General features: G+C 34.7%; 1 protein-coding gene and 1 pseudogene across 2 annotated transcripts; both read left to right on the top strand.

The window, feature by feature from the left end:
* Positions 1–437: 437 nt before the first annotated feature.
* LOC111380177 (enoyl-[acyl-carrier-protein] reductase [NADH], chloroplastic) lies at positions 438–8294 on the top strand. Of its 2 annotated transcripts, XM_023003667.1 has the most exons (14): positions 438–638; positions 4285–4583; positions 5308–5417; positions 5511–5566; positions 5659–5743; positions 5843–5890; positions 6141–6215; positions 6289–6400; positions 6708–6759; positions 6847–6898; positions 6983–7040; positions 7314–7412; positions 7858–8036; positions 8123–8294. In XM_023003667.1, exons 2-13 carry the CDS (start codon positions 4310–4312, stop codon positions 8007–8009), a joined length of 1173 nt encoding a protein of 390 aa, XP_022859435.1. In that variant the 5' UTR covers positions 438–638; positions 4285–4309; the 3' UTR covers positions 8010–8036; positions 8123–8294. The 2 variants fall into 2 exon arrangements, with proteins under 2 accessions (XP_022859435.1, XP_022859433.1); XM_023003665.1 differs by having other exon boundaries at positions 7858–8288.
* Positions 8295–9921: 1627 nt separating this feature from the next.
* LOC111380182 lies at positions 9922–17029 on the top strand (annotated as a pseudogene).
* Positions 17030–19182: the final 2153 nt, after the last annotated feature.

Genomic DNA, 19182 nt, shown 5'->3' with positions numbered 1-19182 from the left:
TATGACTTTTTTATTAAGAGCATGTTTGGTAGAGATTTTAATCCAATTAATATCAATTTTTTGATCATTATTTCACCATTTCAACCGTTAGTTTTGAATTCTTTTATTGTAGGTAGCACCAACTTTATCTCCAATGGTAAAAAAATCAATTAACAAAATTCATACCAATCAAACACTTAATACAACTGAATGGCAATTAGCAGGCTATAAAAGAACTGCTCGGAGTTGCCCCCGGGGCATAATCCAATGGTACAAAAAAGAGGAGTGAGGTAGTCTCTACCTTATTAACAACCGCAATGTGATAGTTCAATTCCTGAGATATTGAATTGGACTTTTTGTGGACACCAGTGTACGTGTAAGCTTTTCTTTTCTGATATGGTGAAACACATCCCACGATTTACCCTCTCACAGTGCTCTAAAGGCCGGACGGTGGGCCACAAGATTTGGGTTCAACTTTTAAGAATCGCTCGGAGTTGACCGAACAGCCTCATCAGAGTGGTCATTCGACCAAACCATAGCCTTGTAGCTATAATTATAGAACTTGCAACCACGAAACGTCTCAAATCTCAAGTCTGCACGGTGGCCGCTGCCTTTGACTGCGACGCGATTTCAACGTTGGCGCTCTCAGTAACACCAAGGTCCTTCTTTCACACATTCTCGTTCTCGTTCTCCAATACAGTTAATTACTTGTCTGTGTGTATAGGTTTTTATATGTTTTGCAAAGAACACAATTGGGTTTTAGACTTTCTGCAGCTGAGAATTGAGTGGTATGCATATTGGAAGCATTCGTTAACAAAACCCTTTTGTTATTTTAAGGATTTTAGAACTTCTGCAGATGTGAAAGAGTAAACTACAGTATTTGGAAGCATTCTTATAATATTGGTATAAACGTCATTGCTACGAATTAGTTTAATATGTCAGATTTATGAGTAAATATCCCACTTTAGTGAAAAATCCACTTGTTATTTGAAGGATTCTTAAATTTTCTGCTGCTGAGAATTGAGTAAAATGTAGTACTTGGAAGCGCTCTTATAATATTGGTGTAGACGACATTCCACTAATTTCGTTTAATTTATCAGATTTACGGTTTAATATCCTACTTTATACACATTCGTTATTTGGAGGGTTTTTTAATATCTCATATTTTTTTAGTAAAGATTCCTGTTTGTCGTTTTTGTTTTCTTTTGGTCTTTGCTTACTTGGTGAGGGTTTGAGAAAATGGAATCTCGATAATGATAAGTTGTTATTATTTTTTTTTTTTTACAGTATGTCCAATTATTAAAACAATAATGCATTGGATTTTATGCACAACCTGCTTTTAGCACTTCCTTTGTGATTTTAGTGATGCGAGATAGATAAGGTTATGTGAATAGGGTATAAAGCTTCACTTTGGGTTATTGAATCAAACATCTAAAATTCATGTTAAAAGATCAAAGTTGTAAAAGTTTTTAGGTTTTTGCCTGCAATTTTTTAACACATAATATTTGCAAAAATGTACGCTCCTCTTGTTAGGTGGAAATTAAAATTCAGAGTTTAATCTAAGTCAAAATCAACAATTAATTTTAACTACATATTTCAAGAGACCCACAACTTTTTAATCACACATTTTATCAACTTTTACCAAAATATAATAAAAATATAATTTTAACACCCACAAAAAAATATTTTCACATTTTCCCAGCGATGAACGCTGACACATGGAGTTAGTGAGGGCACAATTTAACTCATAAAAAAGTTAAGAAAAATTTATGCATTCAATATCTTATTACAATTATTTTCTACGATTTTTCATACTTTGATAACGTTGCATAATGATATCATTTTCAATATTGTCAAATACACCATTCTCAACATATGTTATCAAACTATCATTCAGCCACTGATCTTCAATTCGATTGCATAGACGATTTTTGACATTGAATCATTGCAGAGAAAGCTCTCTCGACTATAGTAGTAGCCATGGGAAGAACTAAGGTTAATGGCACAATCTTGTAGACTATTAGATACATGTTTATTTTTCGCAACCAGTTTCTATTCAAGATCACTGAGGCCTTGTAATCCTTCCAAATATTCATGGGTGCGCATGACAAGAATATATGTATCTAATTGATCATCATGCTCCTATATATCCGTTGTGTCAAAATCTGTTGGGTAATACTAACATAGTCGAATCAGCTTGTTCTTGTCAGAAGCAGCAAATAAATTATTTGGATACAAACACGTAACACAAAGTGGTAACTCACTATTCACCTCTGAAAAACTATTATTCAATTCTTGAAGTTCCATGTCAATGATGGCATAAAATATTTCCACATGGAAGTGATGAAAATTTGTCACTGTGGCACATCGTGAACGACCTAGAGTTGTGAATATATCATTCATATTTGGAATATTGATCTTATGAGCTTCACAGAATGAACAAACCATTTCAAAAAAAGCATCTAATCCATCATCCGTCATGATTTGAGGTTGTATTTTACATCAATTCACCAATCTCATGGCATTGACAATATCTTGATTTTTCCTTTATAATGCTTTTGACAATTCGTTTGAAATTTTTAAGATTTTTCTCATGAGATGTAGATTAAATGCAAATTCAAATTTTAATATTGTCTCCAATAAAATATCTGCATCACCTCTTGTTTTGGAATTTGTAGTATCAATAGCAATCAACTTAACAATATCAATGGTGGCTAAAAACATGAGAATCAAGTTAACCAAACAACTGTAGTGAGTGTCCCACGTGTATCACCAGAACGCTTAAGAGTAGTTTCTTGATAGAGATCCCGTCCATTTGATATTTTACCAACACTAAGTGCTTCAAGAATTTTGAGTCCTTATTTTTCTCGAATAAGATCACTCTGCTTAGTCAATTCTCCTACAACATTCACCAATTTGTGTACTAAAGTGAAGTAAGCTTCAATTTTAAGATGTTTCTGTGCCACAACTATAAGAGTTAGTTGAAGTTGATTACCAAAGTGATGAATGTAATAAGCACTTGGGTTTTCTTTCAAAAAATTATTTGAGACCATTATACTCACTTCGCATATTATTAACTTCATCATATCCTTGACCTCTCAAGTTAGATATAATTAAACTATGCTTAGGGAATAATTGATCAATTGCAGCCTTAAGTGCAATAGTTGTAGTACTCGAAACATGCGTGGCACCAATGAAATGTTTCAATACACGCGTCTATTCTTCACATAACGAATGACAACAGACATTTGCTCTTTTATCGAAATGTCTTGAGATTCATCAATTAGAATAGAAAACAAGCTATCCCCTATATGTTTGATAATCACATTTAGAGTTTCAGAAGTATTAGCACTCACAATATCTTTCTGAACTCATGGTGATGGTAATTTGTGATTTTCAGGTTCATTCGTCAAAGCAATAGCCTTAATCTCAACATTATGATCACACAACCAATTTAATAATTTAAGTAATAATTCAAGAAAGTTCTTTGATTGTTTTTGAATCTTTAGATTCGTCATGTCAACGAAAATCCATCCTTTGGTATAGAAGAAATCGAACACAAACAATTGATGCATTCAAAAAAATTCGATACTCTGTTTGAGCTTGATGTGATTGTTTAAAGAGACATGATCAAATGTTTTGTTCTCTATTCTTGAATGATTCATAATGGAACCGAGCCTCATTGTGTGCACTACTTGATGCCCCAACGTGTTTTTTGTAATTTCCTTCTTTTTCTAATTTGAGAACTCGCCATTAACAAATGAACCACCACTTGAACCGAGAAGATAGGAGTAGAAGCAAAATACAGCATCTTTTGCTCTATTATATTCCAACCAAGTAGGATGCTCGTTATATCATGAAACACAAAGTCATATATCTTTGTTAGCTATTTTTGTGGGTGGAAATTCATGATTGCGAAGTTATTATGGACCCCTTTGCACATATGCTCTTTGAATTATATCTTGAATATTAGCATCATAATTTTGTATTGGAACTCTCAATCCAAGATCCGAAGGAAGCTGTGCAACATCTACTTCAAGCCTATCATTCCCAATATCCTTGACATTTTTTTCAATCGAGACATCTCTAAGATTATTTCTATCAATTTCATTCATTTCATCACCAAGTTCGTCACCCTTTTTATCTCCAACATCATTTTCATCCATTTTATCTTGAACATATCTTTCATTAACATTTTGCTTATCTAATTATGCACATATGCAAACAACATTTATGCATACATTTTTCTGAACTTCTATTCTAATTATTATGGCAGATTAGTTCTAATTTTGGCATATCGAACAGGTCTCAACATTTTTCTGAAGTGAAAATGGCAGCACCTTCAGTTTCAAGTTTGCAAATTGCAGCCTTTAAACCCTCTCTTTTCTCAGCTGGAAGAATCATAAGAGCACGCCTGGCACGTGGTGGCACCGATCATCAAGGGGCATTGTGGTCTAAGCTTTCCAGTGCTTGTCATATATCATCTGGACAACTCTTCCACTGTACTTTCACATCTCCCTCAAAATTTAATGAAGTCGTCACAAAGGCAATGTGTGAAGCTGGTGAAAACAAGCCTGCACCTGGATTGCCGATCAATTTGAAAGGTGTTTTTTATTTTTTCCCCTTTTGTTACTGGATTCTGGAAGACCATTTTCTACTGTAAAAATCATATATTCATGCATACTTTTCCTGCTATCTTTCTATATTTTGTGTCATGGATAACTAAATCCGACCTTTCACTAAAAGTATGCCTTCATTATTCATGAACGAAATATGGTATAATTACATTCTTTTGGGGTAGGATGGTTACAACAGCATATGAGATGAAACACAACAAATTAATTCAACAAAAAAATGAAGAAAATAATATTTTGAGTATCCTCTAACTGCCTCCAAGTTTAACATTAGCATTTAAGGAAGAAAATATTGGAGTAGCTTATCTTGATAAGGTAATAATCATATTCTTCATTTATCTCAATTACATGTTGAGACCCTCACATCAAGTAAGAAATCTTTTTTGGTTTGAAGGAAGTTGTTCATGTGGTTGGATGAGATTCTTTCTTTATTCTTTTATATATGTCAATACGTGCAAGCCTGTCAAAGGAATTTGAATCTTTTACAGTTAGTGGGCATGGATGGTATTTGTGCTCTAAAGATTATTGTTTGTTATGCTAATAATCTGTAGCGAAGTTCTTGTTTGTCAGGAATAATGAAGATTAAATGGTCTCTACGTTAGTGCAATACCAGGATTTCACTGTTTGCTCCTCTATGTGTTGATAACAGTGTAACATAAGTATTTTTATGACGAAGCTGTACATGCTGTTTTAGGGAAACGAGCATTTATAGCAGGCATTGCTGATGATAACGGATATGGATGGGCTATTGCAAAATCACTGGCTGCAGCAGGAGCTGAAATTCTTGTTGGCACATGGGTGCCTGTAAGTAGAATATCAGAAATTTTCTATCTGCATATATTTGCTTTCACTCAGTATGTTTAATCTTTAGTTAAATTGTTGAATTAATTCACATAGGCTTTAAACATTTTTGAAATGAGCCTGCGACGGGGGAAATTTGATGAATCACGCGTGTAAGATTTTTTAATCATATACCTTTCATTTTTAAACTTAACAAAGAGAATGTGTGAGAAATCTCTTTCGTTTACAAAGAATTTTATGTCAGGTTGCCAGATGGTTCTTTGATGGAAATCACCAAAGTTTATCCATTAGACGCAGTTTTTGACAATCCTGAAGATGTTCCAGAAGATGTAATCTCAACAAATAAGGATTCTTTGATAGCAACCAATAAGTTTCAATAATGTTGTAGAGGTGCTTAATGAATTTTGTTTTTATTGTTCTTCAATCAGATAAAAACAAATAAGCGCTATGCTGGATCCAGTAATTGGACTGTTCAGGTACCTGCTATTTTCTTTCACTACTAGAATGTTGTTGTTGTTTTATGGGACCGTCACTTAAAGAAGACAACTCCTTTTTAGATTATTTTCAATTTGTAAATTTTTCTTGTTTACTGATCAAGATTATCCAGTGAGGTCTGGAAAATCTTAGTATTTTCTTAGAGTTTCAGACTTCACTATGTTAGTTAATTTTATTTACTTTCACCTCAACCATGCTTTTTCTGACATGTTTTTTGAAATGCCATTACAGGAAGTAGCAGAAACTGTAAAACAGGATTTTGGGAGCATTGACATTCTTGTACATTCACTCGCTAACGGCCCAGAGGTACAACACCTTCTTTTATATTATGCAGATGTAAATATTTTCACTTGATCTTGACAGAGGTGTTTATAACTAGGTGACTAAACCTCTGTTGGAGACCTCAAGAAAGGGATATCTTGCAGCAATATCTGCATCAAGTTATTCTTATGTTTCCTTACTTAAACATTTCCTTCCAATTATGAACCCAGGCATGTCTTGTTACTTGTACTATTTGTGCTTTCTTTCATCTTTTCAAATGTTGCATTTCCAATTTAGCATTATTAGAAAGCATGTTTGGCTAAGCTTAAAAGAAGTAAACTTGCATTTTTTGACAATGAGTAAAGACGTGTCAAAAAAGAAATATTTTGTGCTGAAAATTTGGAAAAAAGTAACTTCTTAAAAAATACGAACACGTATGGAAGAAAAAGTTATTTAAAGTAACTTTTAAGGTTAGCCAAACATGCCCTTATCATGTGAAACCTGCTAGTCGGATTTAAAGGTGGGCTGTTTTTGCAGGTGGTTCTTCTATTTCTCTCACGTACATTGCTTCTGAGAGGATCATTCCAGGGTATTTGAGTTTGTAGCATTTCTTCCTATTCTCGTGTAAAATCTACTACTACTTTCCACAGAAGTTATTAACTTTAAATACAAACAGATATGGAGGTGGCATGAGTTCAGCAAAAGCAGCACTTGAGAGTGACACAAGGGCAAGTTTATGAATGATCATTGTAGTTTTTTCCCGCATTTTCTCACAATTTGGTTTGAAGGTGTTAATTTGTTGTGTTCTGCAGGTTCTTGCTTTTGAAGCAGGAAGAAAACATAAAGTCAGGGTCAACACTATATCTGCTGGTAATATTGTCCTGTTCAACCGAGAATTAGCCTTTGCCCAACATTTTATCTTTTCAGATTCAGATATTACTGTTTGTGTCCGTAACTGACATCATAAAAGAATACAGCGTCTTCATAACCACATGATTTTTCATTACACTTGCGTATACCCATTTTAAGACTCCTTCGCATGAAATGATTTCATTTTTCAGTTGACCCACTCTGTATTAGGCAGATCTAATTAGCGATCCTGCTCATTTTTTTCCTTTCAACTGCAATGTGAAATGTGTTCAGGACCATTAAGGAGCCGTGCTGCTAAAGCAATTGGGTTCATTGATACCATGATTGATTACTCCCTAGCTAATTCACCTCTTCAGAAAGAATTATCTGCAGGTAAATTCTGTAAATACGTTCCTGCTTCAGTTTCTTATTCTTATGTCCCTCGAGCACGTTCAACTGCATCTGAAGAGACAATTGTACTGTTGGTCCCCAACCTATTAAGTTAGTCCTCAATTTTACATTGTAGTTGTACAATCAATCCACAAGACGGAAGTGCTAAATCTCTGTATATCATTATGTGGTCCCCATAGAAAATTTTTCACTTCAAATATCTAACACTAGCACAGTTGGAAAACACAACCTATCTTTAAAAAGTTATGCATGCAAGGACACTGCATCTTAATTGAGGCGTGGTTTCTGTAGTTGGGAAATGATTGTATAATGGGATCAATTTGCTCCTTCGAAAGGTCGAGGACTAACTTTCTAATGAGGCAATGAGTTAGGTTAGGGACCAATAATGCAATTTTCTCGTATCTAAACTTTGAAGACCAATGAACAGATGAGGTCGGAAACACTGCCGCATTCCTAGCATCTCCACTGGCTTCTGCAATCACCGGTGCTCTTATATACGTCGACAATGGACTGAATGCTATGGGAGTGGGAGTTGATAGCCCCATATTCAAAGATCTCGACATACCAAAGGCCAAGTAATGTAGGCACAAAAATCAGGTTTTTAAGGTTGTATCATAGAGGATTTCATGGTCATAACCAAGAATGGACTTTGGCCAGCGGCGTCTTATTATAAAATCTATTGAATTTTGTAGGGACTGTATTTGTTGCCTGTTGTAACACTCAGAAGGATTCCCTTGTAGAATTTATTTATAGGCTCTCTGAACAGTTTTAAGAGTACCATTTTATCGGTCATCTGTCAATCCTCATCTTGTTTGAATTGATTTCTTTCATTTTGCAAAAATGGCACTTGTGACTGTATCTTCTTTGATGGATTTAGTCATTTAGAGCATATATGGCTAAGCTTAAAATGGAATTATTTAAGCTTAGCCAAACATATTTGAATATCCAAAAGTTGCTTTCCAAGTAACCTTTTTAGTCAAACGTGTTTGCCCTTTCTTGACAAGTTACTTTTTTTTTGGAAAATTTTTAATACAAGTCACTTTTACACAGTAAGTGTGCTTACCCTTTTAGGGCTTAGCCAAACATGCCTTGCAGGAAAAAGAATGGGCAAGTTAGCCCTGTACGTATTACGAGCAAATTGGCATGCATTCCGTTGTAAACTTGTAGATTACCCTTAGTGACGAAGTACGAATTTGTATTATCCTCTTGGTGAACGTACTATACCCGAGTAGCATGTCGAATGAACTCGAAAAATAATTTGAAACCAACATTGATTGTATTTGTATTTATATTCTCTTTGGTGATGTTTACTAGTTTTGAGTACGTAATTTTAGAGAGTTGCTGTACGTACAGAAAATTGTGCGTACAAAATGTTACAGACCATACACATAGCAGAGGGGTGGTTATTTTTTGAACTATTTTATTCCACATAAGATCCACTCCCATGTGAGACTTCTGTATGGTTTTTATGAGATGATTTCTGTACAATTGGAATTATTCATAATTTTAATTCAACAAGAAATTTCTATTGTTGTCTAACTTCGAATGAATGAATAAAAATATTTGTTCATTCATAAAAAATTCATCGTATACTTTTTACGATAGAATAAGATGATTGGGACATCCTATCATCATTGATTAGTTCTAAGGAGATTTATGTCCAAAAAAAAAAAAAAAAACATGGGCTATTTCAATTTTAATCGATCAATCATTTATTTCATAACATTTAATAATTGGTCTAATTGAACGTTGAGTTTGATATTATTTTTACTTGTCAACAATGAAAACTATATTAAGATAATCATAAGTTGAAATACACAAAGCATTCCTTGATTGGCTACCTAAACTAGAACTCGATTAGTCAATTTAAATGCACACATTTCTACTTAAGCTTCTCTAGACATTGCAATTTCTTATTAGAAAATGCATTTGGCAATAAAATTGAGAAAATAAAGAATAATTCCATAGATATAGTGAATTATTGATAGAAATTAGTGATGACAATTTGCCCCGTCCCGTCCCGAATGGGGCAAAAAAATCTGCCTCGTCGCTGGGCATGGGGCAGGACGGGGCGTAAATGGTCGCCCCCTGTGAAGAAAAAGTAAAAAAAAAAAAAAATTAAAAATAATTTTATTTCTAGACAATTCATCCTTTAAAAACTTATTTTAAATTTGTATTTTATTCTCTAATAATAACATAATTCGAAACTTTCAAAATATAAAAAAATATATAATAATAATAAAAAAAATTAAACTGGATAACAAACAGGGCAAAAAGTTGCTCCGTCCCCACCCCACCCCGCCCCGCCCCGAGGCACGGGTTTTACCGAACCCGTCCCATTGCCATCTATACGATGTAATTTTTGTGTTTATTTTGTCAAAAATCAATGAAAATTTGCCAAGTGTCTATCTATAAAAATTTTGTCTATTTTTTCTGTACTTATAGCAAAACTGGAAAATAAAAGGCCAGTCAAAGCTAATGGTATTTTGAATCTCACATTTCAGTTTCACTTTCTCACTCCTCTTGCTCGTCTTCTCTTACCGCCACTGTCACTGTCACTGTCACTGTCACTGCCACTGCCACTGCCATTGTCGCCCTCCTCCGCCCCATCTCAAACTTCCAGTTCTGCCTTTTCAATACCTTCAAATCACATAAACACTACTCCTATTTCATCATTTCAATGGATAACCATTCTTCTGCCTCCGTCGATTCTATTTCTCATGATTTAAAAAATCAGAAATTAGAAAATAATAATAACATTAAGAATAATGATTTTGATAGTGGAAATGATGGTATAAATAATAGGGTTAAATTGACGCTGGAAGAACTGAAGTGGGTTCACTCATTTGTCCGTGAGCTGCCGGGTGACCCCCAGACCGATTCAGTTTCACGAGAGGTTTGTTTTATCGATTCAATTTAATTCGTTCATGGGTCTTGTTTTATATTTTATATTTTGAATTTTAACACAAAATTAGCAATCTTGTGAAGTTCTTTAATTATCTGAAATGATGGATGTTCGTGTAATCACTGAAATTCACGAAATGATCATGGTAATTTTGGGATGATTTGGAAATACAATCATGAAAAATAATAAATGAAGTTCTTTTCATAGACAGGATTTTTTTTTGAGAGTGTACGTGTGATTTTTTTAATCTAATTTTATTATTGCTTGGCGTAAAAAATAAAATGTCCAATCTAAGCATTGCGCTTGAGTTATTATTTGAGTAAATTTATTCAATGCTCAATGAACTTTAAACTTATTATTATTTACTCACTCATCTTTCAGACATTACTCAATACTCACTCATCTCATCATTCCATATGGTTACCCATCCATTACTCTCTCTTCAAATAATTGGGCGATTTTTGCGACAACTTTCCAACAACTTCCTACCGCCAAGACCGTCGGATTTTGATACCGTTGGAAAACCCACGATGTCCTCTTCAATTACCATCCAAAATCTCCCATAACTCCAAAGGATTCGACCAAAATATTGCCGCAAAAGTCGCCTAAAAAATCTGAAAATTTGCCCAGATTTTCAGATTTTTTGGACGAATTTTACTATAATTTTTCGATGACTTTCGACCACCAAAACTGCTGAATTTTGATACCATTAAAAAGGTCCATAATGTTCTCTTCAATTACCACTCAAAGGTGATAATTGTAGAGGACATCGTAGGCTTTCCAACGATATAAAAATCCGACGGTCTTGGTGGTCGGAAAGTTGTCGCAAAAATTGTCCAATTATTTGAAGAGACGAGTGGTAGATGGGTAACTATATGGAAAGATGAGTAAGTATTCAATAACAAGTGAAAGATGAGTAAGTAAGTGATAAAAAATTTAAAGATCGGTTAAATTTACTCGTTATTATTCTGACATTTTAGTCTTTGGCTTCATGGCGATTTGTTGTGCCTCTAGATATACTATGCTAACATAAAAACATCTCCTTCCATGTCTTCAGATACAACCCCCCTTTCTTTGTACATAAACCCTTGTGAGGGTTTCGCGTAGTTTCAACAGTTCTTCAGGATAAATTCTCCTGTTTTATACCAGCATCATCTTTGTTAAACTTCTGTCTTCGTCTTCCAAAAAATCACAAGAAGTTTAGAACTTAACTTTTTTTTTTTTTTTTGGGTTCCATTTCACTTTTCTTGTTTGTTTGGGTTTGTAAATATGTGACTAATCGAAGTGCAAGGGCAATCTGATGATACTTCATCAGATGATTGAGGTATATTGAGTTTCTTGAACAGTTGAACTTATTATGCTGTTCATTTAGGATATGCCAAGATGAATATTTAATTGGCTGCTATCCGGTGTTTGAAAAGGCTATACTGGGCATCAAGGCTTTTTCCTTTAAGCTAGGGATGAGTCTTGACGTAAATTGATAAAATAAATAACAAATAATAAGTCAACAATATAATAACTACATAACAAGAAGTTAGCTCTCTCTCTCTCTCTCTTCTTTTTTCCTTTTTTTTTTTTTTTCTTGGGGGAAAAACCCAAGGTGAAGAAACTCAAAGCATAAGCTTTTACGCCCCTAATGATAGGTATCATACTTTATCTGTTATCAGACTGTCTGCCACCAAAAGCTTCAAGATTAATGATAGGTATCAATAGGAAAATCTATGCTAAAAACCGAGAATACTGAAATGTCAATACCGAGGAGCGCACACCTCATTTACTGCCTCAGTAAGTTGAGTGTAAGACTTGACCAAGAGCCCTCAAAGTATAAGCTTCTATGCCCCTAATGAACACCTCACTCCGGGTCCCCTGGCTCAGGCTCTTTGGAAACACTGCTTTTATGTTGTTGGCTCATTAATAATTGTTTTACCGCTAATTTTATAATGAATGACATTCCATATTAGATACCTCTTCACAAAATGCGTTTAGGTATTGCATGCTTGCTATACAAGAATATCTCTTTCTGTTGAAGTGTGGAATCCTCAGCTTGTTGCATGGTCGAATTCTGTTGCTGAGTTACTTGGTTTGGATTCTAAAGAGTGAGTTGTCATTCTTTTTCTTATATCAAAATATGACTAGTTTTGATTGCTTAGTTATGTATCCTTTACATATGTAAATGAGCTTCCTGGACAATATAATGTTCATACCTGATTGCCTATAATATTTTAGATTAGAAAGACCTGATTTTCCACTTATATCCTCTGGTGCTTCACCCTTGGTCGGAGCCTAAGTGTCGTTGCTTAGTTCATTTCTCTCTTTCACCAGTTCTACCAAACCTTTTGTGACGTGTTCTGTTGAAATCCTTATGCACAATGCTATGGTGGACATCATTTTGGAATGTGGGCCGGTCAGTTGGGGTGATGGTAGGGCAATTACTCTTGGAGGGGTTCTGAATTCAAACTCTGAAAGGTGGGAATTGCAGCTTAAGGGTGCTGGAAAGACCCCCATACAGCCGGTTTGCTGATGCTCTTGCAGTCTTGCGTAGTAGTATCCTGGAATTCCTTCGCAGTGAGGCAATGCATTTTCTAGGAATCCTGACTACACGTGCACTTTGTCTGGTGACAACTGGAAAACATGTCACTCGAGATACGTTTTACGAGTACGTCTTTTAAGTTTCCTGTTGTATATAAGTTGTTCAACTGATACTGTACCTCATCTTTCAACCATTCATCTTCTTCAGTTAAATAAGATGTTCTCAAAATTTTAAAATTGTTCTAAATTTTAGAGTGCAATGTTCATGGGATAGATCTGTTTTGAGGAAAGTATGTAGTGTTCAATTCACTTATAGAACAATATGGTAATAAATAGCGACTTAAAAACATGCAATGTTCTAGAGTTATAGTGTTAATTATGGTGCAGTTGTTTGCAGAGTTGCTCAATCCTTTCTCCGGTTAGGCACGTACCAAATGCATGCATCTAGAGGGGAGGAGGATCTTGATGTTGTTCGCACTTTGGCTGACTACACCATTCATCATCATTTCCCCCATTTAGAGAACATTGGTAAGAGCGACAGTCTATCTTTCAACACTGGTGAGGAGGATGATTCAGTTGTGGATTTAACTGCGAACAAGTACTCCGGTAAATTAGTTATTTAAAGAATGTAATGCCCAAAAAAAATGAATTGTTTTGGAACTGAAGTTTAAAAATGAATTGCTATGTAGATTGTTGAGATTGTGGTTTATAAGTGGATAATTTATGCTCATCATGTGTGCTCTTCTTGATGATTTATTTTTCACTAGTATAATTCATTCTCCTCATCACTTTGGAAATCTGGAACAACCTGGAATATTATCTTAACCTGTTTGTTTCAAGTCCATTACCTGAACCGATCATTATTGGTATTGTTTGACTGGTTCCACTATGTGCTATAAAGACATAACATGTTAGTTGAGGACAACAAGAAGTATGAATTATACGTTTTCTCATCTACTGATGGGCAATATTTCCATGCTTTAGTCAGTTTATCGCATCTTTGTGGCTGCATCAAATTGTTGATTAAACAATAACTCTTGATGGAACGTAGTTTTTTTTTTTAAATAAGTTTCAAAAGTCTTTTTCCTGTAATGATTTGGGTTTTAAGGGGAGAAGTAAGCTATTGCAGAAATTATTACATTACAGTTGCCTTGTTTAACACAAAAATTAAATTGTAGGGTGGTAGGTTTTAATACATTTCTTGACAATGCTTATCACATTATCCTCATTTCTCTCTAATTGTTTTAGTTAAATGGATGTCATAGACACCTGTTTTAATGTAATATGAAGGCCAATATGATGTTACATCTCCATTGACTTAAAATCATTTTTTGTTTTCTCATTCTCTCTCTTATGTGCATTATGCATATATAGCTATTTCACTACATTGATTTGTCTGTTTCTGGCATGTGATGTGGATAATTTCAGCTTGGGCAGTAGGAGTTGCTGAGCGTACAGCTTCCTTATTGGCACAGTGGCAGGGTGTTGCCTTCACACATGGAGTGCTGAACACTGATAACATGTGTGTGTTGGTACTCTCCATTGATTATGGTCCTTTTGGCTTCTTGGACGCTTTTGATCCCAGTTACACACCTAATACTACCGATCTTCCTGGGAGAAGGTATTGCTTTGCAAACCAACTCGATATTGGCTTATGGAACATTGCACAGTTCATCACAACTCTTTCTGCTGCTAAGATGATAAACGACAAGGAGGCTAAATATGCCATGGATAGGTATTTTCATGGCTTAACCCTTTCTAAGACTTTCTTTCCAGTTTTGAGTTTATCTTGACAACTTATCTGCTTGATTTGTTAGATATGGCACCAAATTTATGGATGAATATCAAGTCATAATGCCCAGAAAACTAGGTTTACAAAAGTACAATAAGCAGTTGATCAGTGAACTACTTAAAAAACTTGGCCGTTGATGAGGTTGACTATACAAATTTCTTTCGTTTGCTTTCCCATATCAAAGCTGATCCTCCCATTCAAGAAGACGGACTACTGATTCCCCTGAATGCTGTTCTATTGGATATTGGTGAGGAGCAGAAAGATGCATTGACCAGCTGGGTGCAATCCTACATACAGGAGGTATTATAACCTGTTTTGAAACTCCCACATTTATGAAATTTTACAACAATGTTATTGAAGTGTGGGTGCTCATTAAAGACAATGTCCAGGACATTGTCGACTTGAAAATGGAGTTTTTACTTGATCTAATATCCAGTCTCTCAAAAAAGAAAGAGAAGCAAGCACATAGATTAATGAAATTTCATGGAAACAAAATGTTGAAGCATTCACAATATCTTAAGCACGCCATTCTAATCTCAAGTTTTTGTTGTCTGAATTTAGATGATTTTGACAAGCTAAAACGATAATTGCTATGTGAATGTACTTGTCTTCCATTTTCGAGACTCTCTTGAGGATTAAGCCCCTATTTGAGTCCCATTATTTGTAGATTATAATGAAATGAATAGTGTTTTTTTGAAAAATGAGTGGTTGAAAAGTTTTTGATTTACGTGTAATATTATTTTATTGAAGATTGTGTGGTTAAAAGGAGGAAAGAGAGAAATTTAATTCAATGTAATGAGAAATAATGGGGCTCAAACAGGGGCTAATTGATTGGAATTTCTTGCTATCTAGAATTTTCCAGCTCTAACTAAAATCATAGATCTGAAATAATTAGTCATCAGGTCATTTCGTGACGTCCTTACTCGATCATCTTTTGTTCTTTGAGATGACAATTTTTGGGCGGGAAATTTTCGGAAAATAAGGTCATTAATGATCCTGCTGTCTGTGGAATAACTTTAGCAGTCCTTTTTCGTTTTCTTGCTGATGAATGCATGTTAGTTAACTTCCCATGGAGGCCAATGGATATGGGAAATAGAGGAGTAACCATATGAAGGAGCATGGCATTTATACTATAACTTTCATAGTGTTGGTTTACTATTTAGTCACTCCAATGTCTTTAGCAAGGTCGCATCACTATCCATATGTTGCTCCTTGGTGGATTCAGTGGGTTTCCTTTGCTCAATTATCTGAACGTTTATTTCGTGGTTCAGAAGTTTCAAAGCTATATAAATTTAAGAAATCCTTTCACTGCGCTTACAGTTGTTTGATCATTTCTAAGCGTTCTTTGCTTTTTATTTTTTATTGCTTTCATGTCTTAGTACATCGTTGAGATTTAGAGAGATGTATTTAAGATTGAATTATGGCTGATAGGAATATTCAGGAGTAATGAAAATTTTCTTCTTGACACCTCTCTTGGGATTGCCTTTGTTTATGTTTGACTGCAACGCGCGTAATATGGGAATTGGGGTAAGGGACAGTTTATGGGTAATCTATACATCACGATTTTGATATTAGTGGAAACATACGTCCAATTACAGTTGAGTCACAATGTACTATATTATGAAGTGGCCATTTACTAAGTCTACGCTTGAAACATTTTTGGAAGTTTTAGCTTTTCTGAGTGACTTATTTTAGGACATTAAAGTTGAGCCGCACTGTGAATGCACTGTTTTTCATATTCATTTCCTTTCTGAAGTGTTGAATTAGTTTAAGAAAACTGCCACCATGTGTAGAATTGATTCTATCATGATCCATGAGTTGCTATGAACATGATTTCCAAATGCCATTTCATGAAGTCCATTTTCATTGAGAACTCCTATAGTTTGACATCCATTAGCCTGTTAGCTTGTGGCTGACAGGTTCTTTTTTGACTTCCATAGCTTTCTGCTAGTGACACATCTGACGAGGATAGGAAGATCTCAATGAACTGCGTAAATCCCAAATACATTCTTTGAAACTATTTATGTCAAAGTGCCATCGATGCAGCTGAACTAGGTGATTTTGAAGAGGTTCGCAGGCCGCTGAAGGTTATGGAAAGTCCATACGACGAGCAACCATGAATGGAAAAATATGCACGCTTGCCCCCTGCATGGGCTTATCGTCCCGGTGTGTACATGCTCTCTTGGTTCTCTTGAGTTGCACATATATCATCCAAACACCACATAAGAATGTAGTTTGTACATAAACAGCCCGTTTTCGAGTTCCCATTCCATTTTTTTTTTTTTTTTTTTTTGGCAAAGAGCACAGGCATACGGTTTATAATGCTGTATATTTTTATCAAACTGTTAGGCTTTACACATATATCTCTTTTAATCTGTTATTGCATCAAATTCAGTATTCAAGTTTTATCCATCAATAGTATTATGGTGACTAGTTTATGAATGTAATTCTCCTGTGCTTTATACTCAATGTTATTTATCATCATCTTATTTTTTTAAGAAGTTTTGTATTGTGTAAAAACACATTATGGCATGTCTTGTAAGAAAGATTAGATGACGATTTAAGTAAAAAAAATTTAATAAATATAAAAAAAGTAAAGACTGTGTGTATTTGTACAGTTGAGATTTAATACTGTTCATTAACACATGGACTTAATGTACATACATCTGGGGATGCAATTAAGGTTTACATAAGACATTGCTCAATTTATCCTTAATCTTAGTGCTTCTTCTACCTATCAAAGTGTGTTTATATATTATTTTTATCAATCAATTATAATTTCAAATATATCCTTAGGTCTCCATATTTACTCATGTTGAGATCCGATACTCTAAAACTGAAAGTTCAAGCGAAAGCACGAAAAGAAAATTATTTTAAAACGAAAAAATATTTAAAATACACAATACTTAATTAAACAAAATAAGACAGATGGAATTGGACTCCTTATAAGCGTAGTGTACGGGCAGCTCTTGTTTCCTGGTCTGTTGAGGCACATCTCGCGATTTACCTTTCTCATAAAGCTTTAGGGGCAAAACAGTGGGGGTCCTCAAAGTTGGGGTTTCACTTCTTCTTTATTTTATTTTTTTTAAAGTAAGACTGATGATCTTGACTTGCAGAAGACATGAAAATTTATCCTAATAGCCCAGGATTCTTAAGTACAAATCCCAATAAAACTTACACTGCTAAACCTAGCTGTGTATGGTCCTTTTTTACAATTATTAAAAGATTTCTAAGTACTATAAAATTAGGACAGTGTCACAAGCAAACTGAAGAAGGTGGCTTATGTGATAAAAGTCACATGATTTTGTGGAGAGATATGAATTAGTCAAATGAGCATCACATGTAACGCTGCTTCCAAGTTCCTACCCATTTAAATACAAAAAGGAAGGAATTTTCAGATTGGAGTCTTGTTTGTCGACTCGTTGTGACATGTTTGGTTAAGAAAATTAGGTAACAATCTCTTCTGACTTAATTTATCGACTCTCTCTTATGAGTGAGAGTCTCCATGGTCTATGATGATTTCAAAAGTGTCTCCTTAATTTATCCTCAATTAATCCCACGTATTTTATAACTTATATATGCAAAATATAAAATATATGTTCAAAATATCTACTCAAATTAGACTAGCACAAAATTTTCTCCCTGCAGATTCAGACCCAAGTTTGACGCTGTTGAATCAATCTTGGCCTGCATATTTGCCTTTTTCAGGGTTTCTATACAATATATTTATACGAAACACATGTTTTGTCAGTCTGAAGCACGAGGTACAACCGACAAGCAGCATGCTTAACCTTTTATTAGTCCTCATATAAGCTTCTTCAAGCCCTCCACTTTGCATCTCCATCTCCATTTCATTTTCTTTCTTAATCAGTATGAAAAACAGTCACAGAACGCTAGTTCTTCTTTTAGGGTTTCTTTTTCTGCATTTTCATGTTACGTCTTCTTGGGGCCTCAATGATCCCGGTGACGAAGCTAAAAGTCTGTCAAGAAAATTGTTAAGTTCTTCTGTTACTTCACTTTGTGTAAATGGAGTAAAGAGTGGAGCAATGAAAGAGCCTGTAAAAGCAGTGGAAATGAATGGCCTAAGGAAACGCCCACCAAGTTCTTCAAATCCTACACAGAATAAGCAGTGGCCTTTCTTGAAAAAGAAAGAAAAAATAGGGAATAAATTTGATTCTGGTTCTTCAAATTTTGCAGGAAGTAAACCTTGATTAGCTAGTTCTTTCTTGGTTATTAACCCCTTGTTTTAATTCTTGTAAGAATTTCCATTTCTTGATTTTCTTTCTTCTGTTTTGTCGAGTAAATTTATAGAGTTATTAGGATTTCGTTGAACAAGGGTATGTAGAACATTGTTTAGCATACAACAAGGAAGTTAAGTATTATTCCCGATTGTTTGGATCGGTTATATGGATCCTTTTTGTCATTCCGTTTGTTTCACTTGTGAGATTCAAAGCAACTAGATCCACATCAACCAAAGGAGGTCATGGTGATCAAGAGTAGTGCTAGAAATAGATTTAAATTGTTTC

The sequence above is a fragment of the Olea europaea genome, unplaced genomic scaffold (genome assembly GCF_002742605.1).
Source record: "Olea europaea var. sylvestris unplaced genomic scaffold, O_europaea_v1 scaffold2103, whole genome shotgun sequence".
NCBI classification, from domain to species: domain Eukaryota; kingdom Viridiplantae; phylum Streptophyta; class Magnoliopsida; order Lamiales; family Oleaceae; genus Olea; species Olea europaea.
The sequence above is the reverse complement of the archived record's forward strand: the minus strand, read 5'-3'. Positions and strand labels throughout refer to the sequence as shown.